At 39.4% G+C, this 20,986-nt stretch overlaps 1 protein-coding gene across 3 annotated transcripts in view; it reads left to right on the top strand.

The window, feature by feature from the left end:
* LOC117819030 (E3 ubiquitin-protein ligase RNF123) overlaps nucleotides 1–20,986 on the top strand; it is a 152,814-nt gene that overhangs the window by 125,574 nt on the left and 6,254 nt on the right. For all 3 annotated transcript variants that reach the window (XM_034692239.1, XM_034692231.1, XM_034692243.1), the window contains exon 38: nucleotides 8,539–8,633. In XM_034692239.1, coding sequence (XP_034548130.1) covers nucleotides 8,539–8,633 — 95 coding nt within the window. The remainder of the gene's footprint in view (nucleotides 1–8,538; nucleotides 8,634–20,986) is intronic.

Genomic DNA, 20,986 nt, shown 5'->3' with positions numbered 1-20,986 from the left:
GACAGTCGTCACACACATCCTCAAGGAACATGAATGTGTGGTCTACATTTTGCAATGATCAATCCAGTTTTTGACACTGTACCTTTCAATACTACACAATATACCTTAAGATACTACACACTGCACCTTTAAATACTACACACTTTACCTTTAAATACTACACAATGTACCTTCAAATACTACACACTGTACCTTTAAATACTACACACTACACCTTTATACACACTGTACCTTTAAATACTACACAATATTCCTTAAAATACTACACACTGTACCTTTAAATAGTGCACACTGTCCCTTGAAATACTACCCACTGTACCTTTAAATACTACACACTGTACCTTTAAATACTGCACACTACACATTTAAATACTACATACTCTACCTTTAAACCTTTTCTGTTTATTTATGCAGTCTGTTTTTTATTGGACAGTTATCTATTACAAATAATTTGCTGCATTTAAACCTGGTAATCATTCGCCTAAAAGATTCCTTCTGAAATATAGGAGATTCAGAGCTGAACTTTCCACCCAGAAGACCGTGGTTCGTGTCCTGTCAAAGTCCACATAGAATTTTAAAGGGTACCTAGTTCAAACATCCCCTAAAGATGCTTTAAAATAAACATATATGTGATTTGAAACAGATGATGTATTTTCCTTGAAACACGGAGCTCCTGTTTGGCTTGATGGAGCTCCTGGCCTCGATAGCTACATGTTCTCTCCACACTCTCTCTTTAAGCTGTCCTATTTAATGAAGGGGAAAAATACCCAAAATATTTTTTTTCAATTATCCTTGAAACAAACATTGGAAAGTAACTTTGAAAAGACACAAGGGTATGTTAAACATGTTCTAAAGGACACCTTGAAACTGACGCTAAAGGAGTCTTTCAGCAGATGCTCAAGGGTACCCTGAAACAGACACTGAATGGTACCATGATAATAAGAAACCTACACATAGACACATACAGGACCTTTTTTTAGATTCTAAAAGGTTGTTCACTTAAGTTTCCTAGAAAAACATACTAAATGGAACCTTGAAACAGACTCTACAAAGAACATTGAAATGCACACTTAAACGCAGCTTGAAACAGTTGATTACTGGTGCAAAACACAGGCAGAAAATAGTCATGTGAAACAGACTTAGGTTACCTTAATTAGGAACTACAATAAGCTTTTTAAAGGTAGCGTCAAACAGACACTGAAGTTTTCCTTCAAAACCTACTTTATGGTTCCTTGAAATAGACTCCACAAAGAACATTGGAACAGAAACTTAAAATGTTCCTTAAAACAGTTTCAAATTGATGCCTATAGAACAAGAGGAAAATAGCGTGAAAAGGACTCTAAAAGTTACAATAAACTGGCCCTAGATTAACCAAGACACAGACCCCAAGGGTACCTTGAAACAGACACTAAGAGGACCTTAAGTTAGATAACTAAAGCTTCATTTTATAGACACATACAGGTACCTTGATTCAGATTTTTAGAGGTAGCGTAAAACAGACACTGAAGTTTTCCTTTCAAAACATGCTAAATGATACCATGAAACAGACCACAAATAATATTTAAGTGGAAACTTACAATGTACCATAAAACAGTTTCAGAGTGATGCATATTCAACAGGCAGAAAATAATAGCGTGAAACAGACTCTAAAAGTTACCTTAAAGTGTCCCTACATTAACATTGACACTGACCCCAAAGGTACCTTGAAACTGACACTAAAAAGAACCTTAAGCAAGATTTCTAAATCTACATAGATATAGATAAATACAGGGACCTTGTTTCAGATTCTCAAAGGTAGTGTAAAACAGACATTGAAGTTTTCCTCCCAAAACATTCCGAATGGTGCCTTGTTTCAGATTTGTCATTGAAACTGACTCTTAAATGTACTTTGAAACAGTTGCTTAATGGTGTATATAACACACAGCAATAGTAATGTGAAACAGACACGTAACATGTATCTCAAACAGGCACTACATGGACCTTGAAACTGACCCCAAAGGTGCTTTGAAACAGACACTAGAGGGTTAAGGTACCCTGTAGTGACTTTGTACTCCTTTCTTATTCCTCCTGTATATAATTAAACACCTTTTACCCATTTATCAATAATAACAGGATAATGCCATCAGGAAGAGCGAATGATACGTCACAATAATCCAGAGTCAACCTCAGAGAATGGTTTACTGGAAACGAACATGAAGCTGCAGCATTGATTGCAGGAATGTTGCATCATGTCTGAGTTAATTGTTGTAGATCAGCAGAGCTATAGTTAGTCCAGAGAAGACGAGCAGCTGTGTGCTTCACTGGACGGCTATCATCATGCACACAGTCTGTCACATGGTGCTCCCTTATATTCTGGGATCTGATTATCACTTTTGTTTTTCCTGACAGCCTCTTTCTCTATTTATCAAACTGATGGCTTATATAACAAGGCAATGACAAAAAAATGTTATCCTTAGTATTATTAATTTGGATAACATTCATACTTTTTGGTCAATTATGCTAAAGCTAACTTTGTTTGTAGTAAAGTCAATCTGATAGCTTGAAGTACCAGAGACACATTTTTTGAACTTGATATATAATCTCTTGGTTTTACTTTTCCAAGCACACTCCTTTTTTGTCTCTGTAGAGTGAAATAGAAATGAATCATAGAGCTCCAGTTGCCCACAGACAGCAGAAATAAGTTGGTTTTTTTTAGGAACTCTGTTGAATCAATCGTACTAGCACCAAAAAGTTTTCCCCAGTATATGTTTATGTTTTTCCAACACAGAGTCAGGGAAATATTTAGTTCAAATTGAACAGAGTCGTTTCATCCCCTTGCAAAAATATTTCCACCAACTTTGGACTTTTGTGCAGTCTTGTCACCAAAATAATTTCCTCACTTTGATTTCAACATGAAACAAAGCAGTGTTTGAGCTAACAACAGCATGCTAATAACGACAATGCTAACAAGTCTTTTGTAATGTTAAACGAGTTCACAAAATGCTTAATTCGGTTAACTACCAGGAAACACTAAGTCCAACTGAGGCCTCTTTCCAAACAGAGCAGGTCTTGACCTTACTCTATGTTATATAATTTACAAAGACCAACATCAAGACAGGATTAGATCCAGTCCCATCTTATAGACAGGACTCAGTTCAGCAGGTTTTGGTTGCAACACATATTTGTCGCTGTTGATTGCACTTCAGTCAGAAAATAACCTGGTGTGGTTGCAGAAGCTTAATTTGTCAGAACAAAATTTGCTTTACACAACGTTTTTATTTATTTTTATACAGAGCTGTCCAATTGAAGTATGGATTCAACATTAGATTCAAACTTTTACAACATAACCTCACTCATTTCCTGGTCTTTCTAATCAGAGTTGTCTCCAGTGGTTGTGGTTTAAAGCTGTCTTGGTAAGGCTACTCTCTGTCTGTATGCAACCAGCTGGGTTTGTGGTTAAATCTCCACTTTATCCATTCAGCCTGACCCTGAATCTGCATAATTGTGTCACAAATTGTGTCTCACACTTGGCAGCATGAGGCTGTGGAACTGGCCAATGGGTTGGCAAATTGAATCGGGAACATATCAGTGATCGATGATGTGACTGAGCCCAAATATAACTAGTAGCGGTGTCCTTGTTTATGTCACCAAGCAGCTCATTTCAAGCTGCCCTCACTGTGAGCAATGCCATCCCAACACTGACATAAACACCACAGGCTGACACTCTCTCAGCCTCCGAAGCACTGAAGTCACAGACGGTAATATTTAAAGAACACTCGATGTCTTAGAGGCTCACAGAGACTTCATTTAGATTCTTGTTGAAGATATTTTCATCACCAAGACAAAGATGAAGCAAGCTCAGCAGCTGTTTGCCACATGCTTTTAGTGACCTTTAGTGTTGGTTTCAACAGAGGTGGGTAGAGTAAACTGAAACAGTACTCAAGTAAAAGTACTGTTACTTTCTAATGATGTTACTCAAGTAGAAGTAAGAGTACTCATAGAAATAAGTACTTGAGTAAGAGTAAATAAGTACCTAAAAAAAAAACTACTCAAGTAGTGAGTAACTTGTGAGTAGTATCATATATAAAATTGTACTGTATTGGAAATGCTAATAACAATGTGAAGTGCACACTGCCTTTAATAAAGTGACATAAATAGGAAAATGCCTAAATGAATGCTGTTAGGTGTGGTTTACTTTGAAACATTAAAGAAAGAGGAGCTGCACTGTGCACAAACTAATGTACCCGCTTTCATTTTTTAAAACAAGCTAGAACTTCAAACTGTCTGAGATGTCATCAGAACTCCAGAACATTAATACTCCAACATTACAATAAAAAATATATCTATGCCTTCCAAACTTTCTTTTTTAACCTTTAACTTATTTTCAGTACATGTTACTTAAAAACATAACTTTAAAGTGCTAAGACAACTTGGAAGTGTTTAAAAAGGCCTGAACTCAGTCCTGAAGAATCTCTCTGAGGTGACTGTTGAGCTTCAGAAGCAGCTGTTTTTATTAGCATGCTACCTTACTGCTCTTATAAGTTACTTTAGATTACTTTCCAACATTTCTAACATGCTTTTAAGATTTAATATTAACCAGTATGATCCTTAGCTTACCTAACTGATAACTCACTATAACATGCTTTTTAAGATTTAATATTAACTAGTATGATCCTTAGCTTACCTAACTGATAACTCACTATAACATGTTTTTAAGATTTAATATTAACCAGTATGATCCTAAGCTTACCTAACTGATTACCACCATGACATGTTTTTAAGATTTAATATTAACTAGTATGATCCTTAGCTTACCTAACTGATAACTCACCATGACATGTTTTTAAGATTTAATATTAACTAGTATGATCCTTAGCTTACCTAACTGATAACTCACCACGACATGTTTTTTAAGATTTAATTGCTGTTTTTATTAGCATGCTACCTTACTGCTCTTATAAGTTACTTTAGATTACTTTCCAACATTTCTAACATGCTTTTAAGATTTAATATTAACCAGTATGATCCTTAGCTTACCTAACTGATAACTCACTATAACATGCTTTTTAAGATTTAATATTAACTAGTATGATCATTAGCTTACCTAACTATAACTTGTTTTTAAGATTTAATATTAACTAGTATGATCATTAGCTTACCTAACTGATAACTCACTATAACATGTTTTTAAGATTTAATATTAACTAGTATGATCCTTAGCTTACCTAACTGATAACTCACTATAACATGCTTTTTAAGATTTAATATTAACTAGTATGATCCTTAGCTTACCTAACTGATAACTCACTATAACATGTTTTTAAGATTTAATATTAACCAGTATGATCCTAAGCTTACCTAACTGATTACCACCATGACATGTTTTTAAGATTTAATATTAACTAGTATGATCCTTAGCTTACCTAACTGATAACTCACCATGACATGTTTTTAAGATTTAATATTAACCAGTATGATCCTTAGCTTACCTAACTGATAACTCACCACGACATGTTTTTTAAGATTTAATTGTTCTATGTTGAAGCTCAAGATTTCCACCGTACAGACAAAGTAAGCAGCACATAATGTGACTGTTTCTCCTTGTCATTTAGAAGTTATGAGAGAGTCTGGATGTTGGGTACAGGGTAAACATGTTCCTCCAAAGGGGACGCAGATATTACGCAGCCTCTCTCCCCAGCTGTAGGTGCAGGAGGGGGCGGAGCTACTTTTCCGTTCATTCAGCGTTGAGGCTATTTATAGCTCTGGATCAGAAGGCGCTGCATGAGAGATCGGCTGAGTATTAAACAAAATAAAATGAAGAAAAAAAGGAACGGTAAAAGTAGCGACTGGACAGCCCAATGTAACGAAGTAAAAGTACATTTTTTTTAACACAAATATACTTGAGTAGGAGTAAAAAGTACTCTGCAAAACAAATACTCTCAGAAGTACAATTTTTTGAAAAAACTACTCAAGTACATGTAACGGAGTAAATGTAACTCGTTACTACCCACCTCTGGGTTTCAATATATCTCTCAGCAATTGTTCTCTTTAGTATCAGTTTATATGCAGATTTTTTAATGGTCCGTTTTATGGTACCATTCTCTGTTTCATCCAAATGCAGTATCAATCAATCAGTCAATCAGTCAATCAATCAATGCTGTTATACAGGACCTTTTAAATAAACTACTAAAGATTGAACACTCTGTATTAGTTTGCATTCGTACATGACAGACTGAAGCAGCAGCTGTTTTTGTCGATGGGGTCTGGTTGGCTTTGAAGATGTATGATGTAACAGCTGTTTATGTTCGATCAATTAATCTTTATTTATATATCACTAAATCACAATGAATGTTATCTGAAGTCTCTTTACAAACAGAGCAGGTCTAGACCGTACTCTATGTTATATTATTAAAAAAGACCCAACATCAAGACAGGATAAGATCCAGTCCCCTCTTACAGACAGGACTCAGTCTGATCTCATCTTAATCCACCATGAGTAGAGCACTTTGCAGCATTTAGCAAGTTACAGTGGCAAGGACAAACTTCCTTTAACAGGCAGAAACCTCAAACAGGACCAGACTCATGTTAGGCAGACATCTGCTGAAACCGTGTCGGAGAGAGGGATAGAGGGAGATGAAGAGAGAGAGAGATGATAGTGGTGAGACGGATACTAGTAGTTGTAGCAGCTGGAGTGTGGCACGTCCACAGCAGCAGAGATCCAGAGGAATCTACGAGACAAGGGAGCTCAGGAACTCCAGAAAGGTCTATGGTTAGTAACTTTAATGGGACAGGAATGGTACGGGGGGGACATTCAAGGTATCATTCATTTCAACACCAAAAAAGTTCCGTGTCTGTTTCAAGGTACCTTTTCAATTGGTTTCTAGAACCACAAAGTGACTGTCGTAAGTTAAGAGAAAAGTTTTGTCAGGTATTTTTTTGTGGGTTTTCCCAGATACTTGTTTGAGTATCATACCGATGCAGAAGACTTCAGGGTCTGTTCTGAGGTACATTTCATGTCTGTATTAAGATGTAATGGACAGCAACTCTCTCCACATCCTCCACTCCTCTTACATTAAGGGCATAAAGTAGCTCTTTATCGTGGTCATTCCATTTCCTGTCCTCTCACCAGCTTGAGGTCTGCTCATCTCTTGGCTCTTGTCGTACAAAGTGCTGCTGGATATTCGCTGTCATTCTTTGATGGAGTGTAGAAGAAGTATGTGAGCTGAATCAGATACTTTACGTGTAAAAGATAATCACTGACTGATTATTTGCGTTGCTTTGTGTAACTGGATCGCAGTGACCTGCTTCAGTTTTCACCTTGTGGGTTATATTGGGTGCTTTAGCTGTAACAGGATCTCTGAGTGTTTCCCAGATGTCATTTGTAGACTTCCCTGTCCAACACTGATCTGATATCAGATTCCACATTAATGATCACAGCTGCACACGGAGGGGCTCAACTTCAGAGATTATGGATCTCACAGTCCTGTTCTGTTGGTCTCCTCATGGTTATAAGATACTTTCATTGAAACTATTTAGGTGACCACCCTTGTATTTTGATTATGTAGTTTCACTCGCCCATGCTGACACTGACCTCCTGCTGCAGTTTTAAATTGATCTAAAGTATTAAAACGTCAACTGCCTGAGACTTAACGAACACTTCTGTTTGACCCGTCGTTGCGTTGTGAGTTTGTTAACAACGTCTTCATGTCACGTTTCATGTTGGGAAAACTCAAAGCTGCCCCATGTTGTCTGAGATTGTTTCAATTTCCGCAGTGCTGATATAGAAAGTAGCAGTTGTAGCAGAGATCCAGAGGAACCTACGAGACAAGGGAGCTCAGTGACTCCAGTCAGGTCTATGGTTAGTAAATGGAACAGGAAGAGTTAAAGTAAGAGACAGGCAGACAGAGGAGAGAGAGGGAAAGACAGGATCCCAGTGTGTCAGTTCCCCCGTCAGTCTAAGCCTATAGCAGCATAACTCGGAGCTGGTCCAAGCCTGAGCCAGCTCTAACTATAAGCTTTATCAAAATGGGAAGTTTTAAGCCTACTCTTCAAAGTAGAGAGGGTGTCTGCCTCTTGGACCCTGACTTGTTGATGATTCCAAAGGAGAGGTGCCTTATAGATGAAGGCTTGACCTCCCATACTACTTTTAGAGACTTTAGATACGACGATCAGGCCTGCATGTTGGGAGCGTAGTGTTCTAGGGGGGTAATAAGGGTAATTCTGATTGGTCAGTGATTAAGAAATGGCATTGATGAGTGAGGTAGTGTTTCAAAGAGTTTAACTATTTTCAACGTAGAGCACTGAACAGAAAATAGGAGCTGCTAGAAACGGTGTCAGTGGACACAGGCCCTTAAGGGTATCAAGCTTCTTAAAATACCCTAAAAAATGTCATCACTGTGAGCAGAACTATCTTTGGTTTCTGCTGCAGAATTTAAAGGGTTAATAATTTTCCGGTGATGAGATAACTGAGGAATAACCACAGACCATTCTGACTTCACACTCCACTGTACCGTGTGTTTTTAACGGATTTGTGCGTGTGTGTGCGTTTCCTCCCCACAGACACAGACTACATCAGCGAGGAGGAGAAACAGAAGGTGGAGATGATGCTGGCGTTCCTCACTGAAGAGTCCAAACAGGCTGCAGCCAGCACAGCTGTAAGTACCTCCTCATGTCTGAGCAAACATCTGCACCGCCTCTTCCTCCTGCTGCTGTCAGGTTCACACACAAACACGCACAGACACACAGACACACACACACACACATACACACTCTTTGCTCCAGCAGCGTGACACCACAGCTGAGTGTGTGTTTGGTGTAAGAGCTCGGTAAACAAAGGCTTTATTTTGTGTTTGTTTTGACAGATATGAAGCGCTCTGTCTTTAGCTTCTGATGTTAGAGCGTCAGTCAGTTTGGAGGCTTTGTTAAATAAATCCCATCATCATCTTTAAGCACTAAACGAAGAGTTGTTTGTGAACAGACAGTCCTGAAGTGTGTCAGAGAAGATTTTGGAGCGCTTTAAAAACAGAAAAAGTTAAAAATAGGAACAGCTTGAAGTTTCCAACTGACTGGCAGACTAAAACAAAGACACTGATACGTCTGTTTTTATGCAGTTTTCTTCTGAGCCAAACATAAAAGCACAGAAACAAAGCACAAACATTTTAGCTCATTTCTTCATGCACCAAAGTTAAGAGTAAGGAGATCCAGGACCACTTGCACGAGGGAACAGAAAACCAGACGTCAGACGTCAGCTGGACGTCCTGATCCCGCTGCCCTTCAGGGTGAACCTGGTCCAGTGAAACCCTTGCCCGCCCTGCTCTTCCTCTCCACAGAGGAAACCTGATCTTTTACTCTCCCTGTTAGACTCCACCACAGAGCTACACCCGCTGGAGAGGGGATTTATTATTGATAAGGGAGGAGGAGGGAAACCGAGAAGCAGCCAGGGAGAAGATGGACTCGTATAAATCACCCCTTTTTTTTTGCTACATCATGCTCCAACACCCGGTGATCAAACTGCCTCTTCACTGTAAGACGTTCTTTAATAATTCTGTACATCCTGAGCTGTGCATTTTATGTGAGTGTTTGAGGAGCAGCTGCAGAAGTGAAGAACAGAGGAGAGATGAGAAGAAACGCATATAAAACAGATAGATGGTTGGAGCTGAAGTGCAGAGAGTGCAGAGCCTGAGGTATGTTTCCACAAAGCCACTAATGGTGCTCTGCAGGGAGGAGACGCTCTCTGCTCGCACTTGGCTTGGAGTAGGAAATTACATTCTCTCTAATGAAAGGTTTTGCTACATGATTCAAAAGTATTCTCAAGTTCAATCACACTGAGAGCAAGAGAGGGCTCACAGGGAGCACAGAGAAAGCTGTGGGCCAATCAGAGGCAGCTCTGGTCCAATCAGAGGCAGCTCTGGTCCAATCAGGGACTCTGGTCCAATTATAGGCTTCTGTGGTCCAATTATAGGCTTCTGTGGTCCAATTAGAGGCTTCTGTGGTCCAATCAAAGGCTGCTGTGGTCAAATCAGAGAAGGCTGGAGTTCAATCAGAGGCTTGAGCCTATTTAGAGGCTGCTGTAAGCCAATCAGAGGCTGCGATCCATTTAGAGGCCTCTGTGGTCCATTAGAGGTGGCTTTGATACAATTAGAGGCTACTGTAGGTCAGTCAGACTATCTGTTGTCTAATTTGTATGTTTATATTCCTGTCTACATTGATCTAAACCCTGATCATATAGTGACGTTAGAAACAGAGCACATCATCCACATCAGACACGGCGGTCTGTCTCTGAGCGCTCACAGCTGTTTCCGACCCAGAAAAACCTCCCCTCTTATTACCCTTATGTTTTATGCAACCCAAACTTTTATGTGACTTTTAAAGATTTATAAGGAGAACAACAAGGATCCCTTTATTTTTCATGATTATCCTACTTTCATCATGGAGGGGAACACCCCTGAGGAATTCCGTTTCGGGTGGAGGATGAAATTAAAGTTTGGGACCCAGGAAAATATTCAACCAGGGAACTTAAGTCCATGAACCTTTGTTTCTGTGATGATGGTATACTTTATATCTGCAGGAACCCCATAGAGTTAGTTTCCCCTTCTCTTCAGTCAAGCTGACAACAACAAAGTGCAATATCAGGAGAGACTGTCAAAATAAAGCTAGCGATGCGTTATGCATGCACTCTTTGTGATTATACCGAAAGAAAGGATAAAGTCAGAGAGGGCAAACATGCAAAGTCACGTTAGATTTTTAAAGGCCGCATATTATTAGAAAAGGGCTTAATATCCTGTCAGACTTATGATTTATAACATCATGCTTTAAAATCTTTAAAAACTACAGATTGATTAAATAAATGTGTGGGCCGCTAAGGCACTCCATCCCTGTGACACACGCCTAGCAGAATACACTTCTTTAAAACTCACTGCTGATCAGCTTAGTAAAAAAGAGCACAGTCCATCCTGAGTTGGATTGTTAGCCTCTGGTGTTTGAGTGTGTCTCCTATGCTCTCTTCTCACGGCCAAATTCCACCAGATCCAAAACCTCGGTCCCATGACTCCAGCTATCTGCCGGTCCTGCTCCGTGCTCTCCGAGTTCTGAAAATGCAACCGGTTGGTGTTGACGGACGAGAGAGCAAAGAGCCGGACTGCAGCGGATCGGAGACCGACCAAACATGGATCTGGTGGAAGTCCTGTGTCAGTCTGTTTGCTTTAAATGTTCATCTTTAGGTTTAGAGTTGGGGCTCCTCTGTTGTTACTAACAGGGCTGGTTTTTGAGGAATCAACAACAAGACTGAAGCGGTGAAGTGTCAGGAGGGGTCATCATAAAGTCTTGATGGAACAAAAGTATGGATCTTTAACAGTCAGAGGAAACGTTGTGTAGAAAGTTTACAGTAGAGAGAAAGAGGATTCAGAGAGAGGAGCTGCTCCGGGTTCAGTCTGGCTCCTGGTTCGTGCTGCAGATGCCACCTCCAGCTGCCGTTTGTTGTTAAATCATTCGACTGTTTGAAAAGCTGTCGGGTTGGTTCGGTGCCGGCGTCTGATGGCTGTCCTCTCAGGATGTTTCCACAGACAATTAACACCTTCACACACACACAGGCAGACTACAGACGCTCACAAACACTCTGCAGGTTCACTCATTTATATTCTCAGAGAGGACCACGGGTCCCCGTTTGCTTATGTTTGCCAAGACAACAGCTCGGGATGTCAGGGCAACCAGATCCAGAGCGCAGTGTGGCAGACAAACAGGAGTGTGTACCTGTGTGTGTGTGTGTGTGCGTGTTTGTGTGTGTGTGGGTAGTGAGTTGCTGTCTAATGACTACTAATGTGTTGACCTTTCTGCGAAGCTTCACAGATCTGTTCAGGTTTGGACTGCATGTTCACCTGATCACTTCAGTACCTCTTAGACCTTCAGAAGTCTAAAGTTTGAATATCACATTTAACTACTTTATGAATTTATAGCCGGCTTCATACAGATAGATGACCTGAAGCAATCGTTTGACGTTTTAGGAGCATGCACACCAGAGATAAATTAAACGCAAGTCACTCGATGCTGCCATGGAAGAAAAGTTGGAGCTCAGGTGACATTTTAAAGTTTGAGTCTATTTGAGTGGATGATGAGGGGCGATGAATGAGTCAGATCAGAGAAGAACTTTCACCCAGAGAAAGTGGTTTGATTCCTCAGTGCACCAAAGGTCAGCGTTAGACTCTTTTAGATATGTGCTGTATTATAATATCTCACCCAGGATCGAGCTCTGGGTCTGCCCGAGGTCTCCTCTCAGTTGGACCTGCTGAGGGAAGCACTCCGGAGACATCCCGATCAGATGCTTGAACCTTTTAGAGTTTGGATGTGAGGGAGCAGCTCCCTGTGGAGGTCTGAGCTCCTGACCCTGTCTCTCTGGCTGAGCTCAGACTCCTTCAGAGAAAACAGATCTTGCTGCTTTTATCCCTGATCTCATTCTGTGGGTTAAAGCTGAAGGTTGTAACTCTAAATCGTTTCCTTCAGGCTCATCCTCCTTATTATTTCCTACCTAATCATGATGTTTTGGTGTCTTCGCCTCACAAAGTCTTAGCTTTGTTGACTACATGTGTTTGGTATGACCGTGAGGACGTTTTCCCCTCCAGCCTCTGATTTAGGACACACTCCTGTGTCAGAGAGGAGGGAGCTGTGCAGCTTGAAGGCCTTGTTATCTGTCTCTCTGTCAGTTTGTATGTCTCTCGGTAGTGTGACCTGAAGCACAGAGAAAAGGCCATTAGTGGAGCATCAGCTGTTATTTTCACCTCTTGTTCAGAGCTGTTTCAGCTCCCATTACAACGTGACACACGGAAACAGGTCTGAGCTGTTAGGTCAGAGAAGAACACCTCCTGCATCTATTTCTCTTCGTCTGTCTCTGTCAGATGTTTCCTGAGTCTGTACTCCCTGGGTTTGTTTGACTTCCTGCTCCTCGTCTTTGTTTTTGACAGACATTAAACCCGAAGTTCTTCCTGCCAGGCCTACAAATCAGTGAAGATAGAAGAGTTCTGCAGAAAAGCAGTCCTACCAATATCAAAATAATATTAACAGATTGATTGTGAAAACCTGCTCTCAGCAGATGATAAATATTTCCCTCTGACTGTTTGTGGCTGTTAGAGCTTGTGTTTGTATATTACATGTTTTTTGACAAGAAGCTCATTTCTGTAGAAAAAAGAATATTTTGCTCCAGATTAATGCATGATGGCTCATTCAAAAGTAAGCAAACAGCACTGGCGCACAGAGACACTGTTTACCCAGCAGTGCAGTTTATGGAGCACTTAACCCCCCGTCACCCGTGCTTTGTGTTCTAGATGATGTATTTTAAATTCATTTAGCGAGCGCAAAAAGCTGTGCATCCCTTTTGTGAATTAGACCCTCACTTTATTTTAAATTATGAACAATATTACTTATAAGACAGAAATAACTTGATGTAAAGGTTTGCTTCTAATACAAGCCTGCTTCATATAAAGGCCTGGTATCTTTGGGCACGCTTTGTGAACTGGACAATGTTTTTTTAATTACTTTAATGGGCTCAAAAGCTGTGCAGTCCTTTTGTGACTCAGACCCTCACTCTGTTATAAAATATGATCAATTTTGCTTCTCAGACACAGATAATTTGAATAAAGGCCTGCCTCTAATACAAGCCTGCTTCATTTAAAGACCTGGTATCCTTGCACATACTATGTTGCAGACATTACAGCCTGTTCACCTGCTGCTGGATCAACTCACCTACAGGAGACATTCAGGAACATTTTGTACCATTCAGTCATTAATACCTCAAAATTTAGAGTCAGGTTAAAGAAAACTGTCAGTCTTGAATAACTTATTTTTTAAATACCAACACTCAGTGGAGGAAGGAAAAAGTAGGAAAAATCTGACACTGTAATTAAGTCAGCTTCTTTTATCCAAGGGTTTCATTAAATCAGGTCCATGACAAATCCAGACAGCTCCACAATAAGTCCTGACATCCCTCTCCACTCCACCTCTGCAGCTGTCAGCGCTCACAAACCGATTACCCTGACATCCTGTCTGCATTTTTCATCCTCACCTTTCAGCGGACACGTGTACGAGCCGCTTTTCCTCTCAGACACCAACAGGACGCCTGATTCGAATTAAGTCATTACAGAAAACATGAGGGAAGATGGGGAAATAATACAGCCATTAAAATGCTCTCATGTTCAGAATCACAGGAGGATTTCTTCCTTTATTTTCCTCTTATGTCACATGTCACTGAATATGAACAATGTGATGTTTCCCTCCTGAACACTGTATAATTATCAGCATAATGACACATGATTACAGGTAGCTGATTGCAGGTTGAAGACGCTAAAAATGGACACGTAGGATGAGGGTAGTGGTGAGGAAGGCTGCTGTTGTGCTTCTCAATTTGAGCTTAATTTACTTCATTTTGTAAATATGAAGAAGATTAACATTCTTAATGTTTTGGGATTATTTTGTGATTATGTTAAATATATTTAGACGCCTTTCCTGACCTCATAGATGCATATTAAATCCTGCTTATGTAAAGCAAATGAAATCTATTAAATACACATTTAAAAACACATATTTTGGTTCCTAGAAGTTAGGTGGCTGTTTCTGTGTGCACTTTGAATGCAGATTAAAGTGTACAGATCAAGTATTTGTTGAAAATGATTGCTGCAAACAAAACAAAAAATAAAAACCATACACAGCAGAGGCTTCCTGCTATGCACCAAAAACATTTCTTTAAATGTTCACTACTAGGCATGGGAAATTTGGTGTAAGTCACCATAAGATGCGTTATAATTGATACGATACAGTGAGAAACCATACATAACAATATTAAAAAACACCATGTGATTCAATTCAATTCAACTCAAAAAACTTCATTTATCCCTGGAGTTGGCAATGGAAAGGCCAGAGAGCAGTGGTGTTGCAACACAGCAGCAATATATACTTTCACACATTTTCACATACGTATATACGTACATATCTATAAACACCAAAATTTAAAAATTAAGAAATTACTAAGTATAGGGAATGTGCCCTGAAAGTGGATGGATAAGATGATAAATTAACTAGGGCAACATATATGTCCAACAGAGCAGTATGAGATAAGTAGTACTGGGTGAGTTAAGGGGTCAAATAACATGGTGCATAAAGGATTCAATTATAACCGAAGTTAAATATGTAAACAGGGTGTAAAAACTAATACTGAATAAATAAAGTGGTCACAGTGAATGTAGAACAAAAATACATGGTGAATGAATATGTAACAGCTGTATGAGGTAACTTATACTGAATGGATAAGGTGGTTTTAGTGCATGAAATGCAGCAGAGAGAGGAGATGCTGACAGCTCAACTCCACAATCTGACACAAAACAAGAGCACACTGCACAGAGCAGCAGAACTCTGTGGGTGTGTGAGTGTGTGATTATCATTAGGGCAATATGCTTTGTGAACTGGACCTGGAGACGGAGCAGATGACTCACAATCCCTTATCCGAAGTGAGTTCACCCCTGAGTGAGAAAGTCAATAGTGAAAATTAGACCAATACAGGTGGTATAATGAGATCCAATATCACCCTAAACTAAACTTTTGGTCCCCTGAGATTTCAGAAACAAAAGTTTGACTGTGTGGGATTGTTTAAAACTGAAACAACACTGAAAACAGCTGTTCAGACTACCCCTGAGGTTGTTGGAAGAATAATAATATCCAGAAGATTTTACTATTGAATCCAAACAGAACTCTTTAATCGACTCTGGACTCCTACAGACCAGGAGGATCCAGCTTTATCTTGGTGTTCCCTTTGGTAACATATATTTATTTTGCGTTTTTGTAAGAGTAAATCACTTTAACAATTCAGCTGCTATTGAAAATAGCTCTTCTGTCAACTGATTAAGGTGACATAAGTTGCATTGCTCTAAGTTTTGTAGCTCATTGATTTTCATTTGTAAAGTTGTCTTCCTTGCGTCCCCGGATTGACTTAGTGTCATCATCAAACTTTAGAGGCGGAAACAAGAAATGTTATTGCACGCTATAAAAGATTAACTCTGTTAAAATAATGATGAGATTATAAAGCAGGAGCACCGTGCAGTTCTTTCTGTGGTTTTAAGTGAAGTCTGTTTCCTGCTCTGTGGATGAAATCTGTAATATTTGGCTTCATGATCGACTTTCATCGTGTTCGTGTGGGGCCGAGCGCTCTGTCCATCCAGGACCATATCTGACCTGCTCTCTCAATTTTTGAGAACAGACGCTTTAAACCCTCCTGAGTCATATCTCTGCCTCCACAGTCCACAGCTTACAAACACACACTTCTATGAGTCTACACACACACTTTTAAAAACACAGCCTTTCTCTACTTGGCTGGAAAAGACTTCAGTGCTGACGTTAATCCAAAGTTTTCCTCCTCAGTTTGTCTTTTTGTAATTTGTTTTGAAATGACTTTTTACATGGAAACAGGGGTGTGTCCAGAGGGGTGGCAGAGGCCCCTTTGAAGTGTGATTGTCCACCAAAAAATCTATGATTGGCTGTTTGCCTTATCAGAGGCTATACTCACGATGTTCCTGCTTTTTACCTGGCTGCCGACAGTCAGTCTAAATGAAGCACTATTTATTTAGGGTAAATACAGGAGCGCATAGTCTGCAGGTTAATAATGTCACATTGGGTTACAGAGTGTGGCTACAGTTTGCAGAGCTAGCACCACCAGCCAGGTAAACGTCCACATGCCTGTGCTGGTTCCTCATTGCTTTGGTGGAGTGGTTATACTGTATGTCAGTTTAACCAGACACAGCCTACATACAACTATACCTTCATGTACTAGATCAACATACTGACAAACCATGCCACACTTACGTGATTATATCTGTCACCTGTGCTCGTTTACATCCAGGTAGTAGAACTTTAGAGCTTTTATGGCAGCAGACATTAACCAGAAGTACAGCTCCAGCTAGTGGAGGGAGGCTGAACTACAGCTTAGACACAACATGTGAGCCTACGACGATGAAAATATAAAAACGTGTTAAACTAAATAGTTTCTCTGGTGCTGACGGGAGTCGACTAGACGAGCACGTACAGATTATTCGTACAGCTAAAACATAGTCCCTCTAATTCCACTGTAATGCTTCAGCTGCGACAGATTCATATCAGCCTCCTTGCCGGACAACTTTTGTAAGTTTTTGATTTATTTATGGGCTCGTAAGTCTGATTTGTGCTTCTGCGTTGACTCTTACGGATGCTCTACATACTTGTACATAGTGGTGTCCAGATCCTATGCAGTACTCTGCCTAAATGCTCGTCAGATCCCCTGTTTCCGGCCACCCTACATCTTCTGCTTGGTTGTCAGCAGTGAACTATGACGTGTCTGAATGTAATAAGTTAAACTGGAGCTGATACATGTTGATGTTGATAATACAGCAATCACTACAAAGAGGAATAGAGAGGAAAGAAGAGTGGAGATGGAATCTACAGTTGATGTTTAGGCGATTCAGGAAGTGTTGTAAATTCAGGAAATACGATACGAAATATGACGATTCAACGCAGAATTTAAAACAGATTTTATTTGATAGGACAGCTTGAGAAAGAGACAGGAAACAAGGGACAGAGGACGACTCGCACCTAATCTTGTCGGGTGCTTTGAAGACTATAGCCTCTGTACATGGAGCACCTGCGCCACTTGCTGAGCCAAACCAGCGCCCCCTTGTGGGAAAAATCAACAGTAAACTGAACATTTCAATTCAAATACTTTTATTCATTTATCTCATTTTATTAAATAACTTTGTTACAAAAGTGTGATGTCTCGCCCTCGCAGAGAGAATCACACTTCACACATGTCATCACTTTTCCTCTCCTCTCTCAGGAGGTGTGTACGTGATTCTCTCATCACGTACACACCTCCCCTCTTTAACTCTATAATCCCGTTGTCTGTCCCCGTCTGTTGTTTTTTTTTCTTCACTCATGCTGTCCACGTTTCTCTCCTTCTCAAGCTGCTACACTTATCTATTTCTGGCATCTTTTTGCTGGCCCAGAGACCAGACACATTTTCCTCTCGGCTCTGATATTTCGGTGTTGCGATGGTCCGTCACCAATCACAGCATCCCTGCCCTCCCCTCGGACCGTCTGCTGTCAGGACTCCAATTTTTTGGTTCTAAGATACAAACAAGCAGCCTGCACTGACCTTCCTCCATTCCTCTTGGCTGTATGTGACAGCTTGGGTTGTGATATTTATTTAATTTATGCTCTCTGAACTCAGCTGTGACTGCTCTTTAGTCATCTGTCTCTCCCAGGGTTTAGATTTATATTTCGCCTGCAAGTGAGGACATTTCAGCTGATGCACGGTGTCGTACAGTTCCTCATGCAATTCTTCTTTTTGCCTGCACACTATTCTGACGATAAAGAGTCAAAATATGTCCCTGAAGAAAATTGCCTTTTGCACGATTCTATTGGACCTTATCACTTTATTGTCTTTTAAGCTCATGTGCGGTCCCTTCCTGGTGGTTTTGCATCTTATTAGTTGTTATGAGAATGATTTTTTTTCTTTTTGTTTCTCTGTAGTGTCACCTTTTGATCCATTAAATAAAAAATGCAAGAATTTGGGAAGAGCACATGTTATTGGGCTTTCAAAATATTTTTATATTTAGAATTCTGGATAAAACACTGCGGCTAAAAGCTTTTGTGTGCAGCATGTCTCTGTGAAGACAGATTTGGGACAGCAGTGAGACTGACTTTGAGCTCTGACTCCTGAATCCTCCGTGACATTAATTAATAGTTTTTTCAATCTTTCATGTCTGCTCTCTCGCAGAGAAGAATTCCTCCTCGGTTAAATGTCATGAACACACCTGGAGGTTGTTGTAAGCCATCCAAACCACGCAAAGAAGACTCTCTGTGGTCTGATGTAACTAAATTAAACTGCTGCGATGCTAAATGCCGTCTGGTTTAAAGTTCAGGCCTCAAAGTGAAACAGTAAAAATGACAAAAAGGCAGAGTACAGACTCACTCTCAGACAAGAAAAAACACTGTCTACTGATTTATCCTTTTAATGTTGAGACAAATCACAACCCCAATTCCATCATGGAAAGGTTAGTGTGTTTAATGTTGATAACAACAGAATTGAATGGTTTGTAAAGCATTTAAAGCCTTTACTTTACTAAAAGTAGCACAGAGAGTCAGTCAACATGACAGACATGACTCCGTAGTGGAAGTCGCAGCATTTCATATAGACAAGACTCTGTAGTGGAAATCACTGCATTAAAAACAGACATGACTCTGAAGTGGAAATCGCTGCATGGGTTTAAAATCACTTCTAAATACCATTGTCTGTGAACACAGTTCAGCACTGCATCCACACATGCAGGTTAAAACTGAACCGTGCAAAGAGGATACCAGATATAAACTGGCCCAAAAACACAGGCAGACTCAAAACACTCCTTCCTCTAAGGAAAGGTGTAGACTTTATAATATTCTTCCTGCTAGAAACGCTGTTTTATAGGCTGTTTCTTTGTATCTTATCCAACTGCACACAAATAAAAGTTTTAAAATGGAGCAGAAGAAGAAAAAAGAAAATAATAACTTAATCTTTATTCCAAATTTGGTGCTGTCAGACGTGTCGATGTTGAACACAGTTTGTATAAAACAGTAGAGAGGACTGAAAATTGCACACTGCTTCTCAGATTGGTGGTATTTTAGAAAACTAAAGTCATTTCAGTTCAGACAAGATTATTTTTCCATCAAGGAAGATGATTGACTTCAGGGGTCAAAGGTCAAGCTGAGGGATGCCACTGAACAACAACACGCAGAGAAATCAGCCGTGGACAGAAGAAGAGAGAGCGGAGTGACTGGAGGGAAATTGACTTTCTTAATGCGAGGGATTAACGGAGGAGAGGACAGAGAAATGAGAATTGATGCCGGTCGAACACAGAGAGAGAAGAAAATGACATGACAGGTAGACAATGAAAACTTGCTGAAGAGGTTATGACAGAGGAGATGAGGAAAAGGAGATGACCATTACCTGTGAGAATGATTGTCGTGTCACTCTAACAGAGTGTACAGGTGGTTTAGTAGAAATGTCTTTCCACAGAGGGAAATCTTCTCTGTCTTCTTCCTCTCCTCAGCTAAACAATAAGACGTCATCACAGACGGAAGACAGGTGAGGGCAGAGAGACAGGTACTGAGACAGAGTTGGGATAAATACAGGTACCTTGAAACCAACACATTAGGGAACATCCAACACCACACAGTACCTCGAAGTTAAAAACAACAATCTCTTTATGGCAGTTTTTTTGATGAGTAGTCCTTAAAAATGTCCATGGAACTTTTTGTAACTGAAGCATTAAAGTTAAATAACTACTTTAAATTCATCCTATTGATGTATTTAAAGTAGATTAATAATTTATTACCAGGAATGCAAGTAGTTAATGAAAAACTCACTTCAATCTATCAAACAGTTCAGCTAAATGTATTCAGATAAATAATCCAAACTTATGAAGGTACATCTTTAGAATAAGTTCAATTAATTTACTGAAATTAATTAAAATAAACCATTAATATTCTCTGAAATTATGAAGCCAGATGAAGCAAAATAATTTATTTAAAGTGTTTTTTTATTTTACAAAACTTTTTAAAATTATTTGGCAAAACAGTTGGCAGAATTTATTGATATCAATAATTTAAAAAAAACATTAATAATGGATGAAAATGTATTAAGATAATCCACTAACATTCACTTTTTTAGTCACTAAGGTTTGTTGAAACAACCTTCTGAAATCCTTTGGAATGCTAAAAAAAAAAAGATTTAAATCACCCACTAGAAAAGATCAAAACAATGCACTGAGACACATTTTTACTAATCATTAAATTCAGTGTGTAGCTTAAATAATTTACTAAAACTTTTTCCAATAATTCATTGAAATTTAGTCAGATTATTCATGAAAATTAGTTAAAAAAAATACAAAATATAACAAAAAAATGTGTTCAACAGCTTCAAGAATCATATATATTTGTTTATGTTTTTAAAGATTAGATTCAAATT

The sequence above is a fragment of the Notolabrus celidotus genome, chromosome 1, assembly GCF_009762535.1.
Source record: "Notolabrus celidotus isolate fNotCel1 chromosome 1, fNotCel1.pri, whole genome shotgun sequence".
Classification (NCBI taxonomy): Eukaryota; Metazoa; Chordata; class Actinopteri; order Labriformes; family Labridae; genus Notolabrus; species Notolabrus celidotus.
The sequence above is the reverse complement of the archived record's forward strand: the minus strand, read 5'-3'. Positions and strand labels throughout refer to the sequence as shown.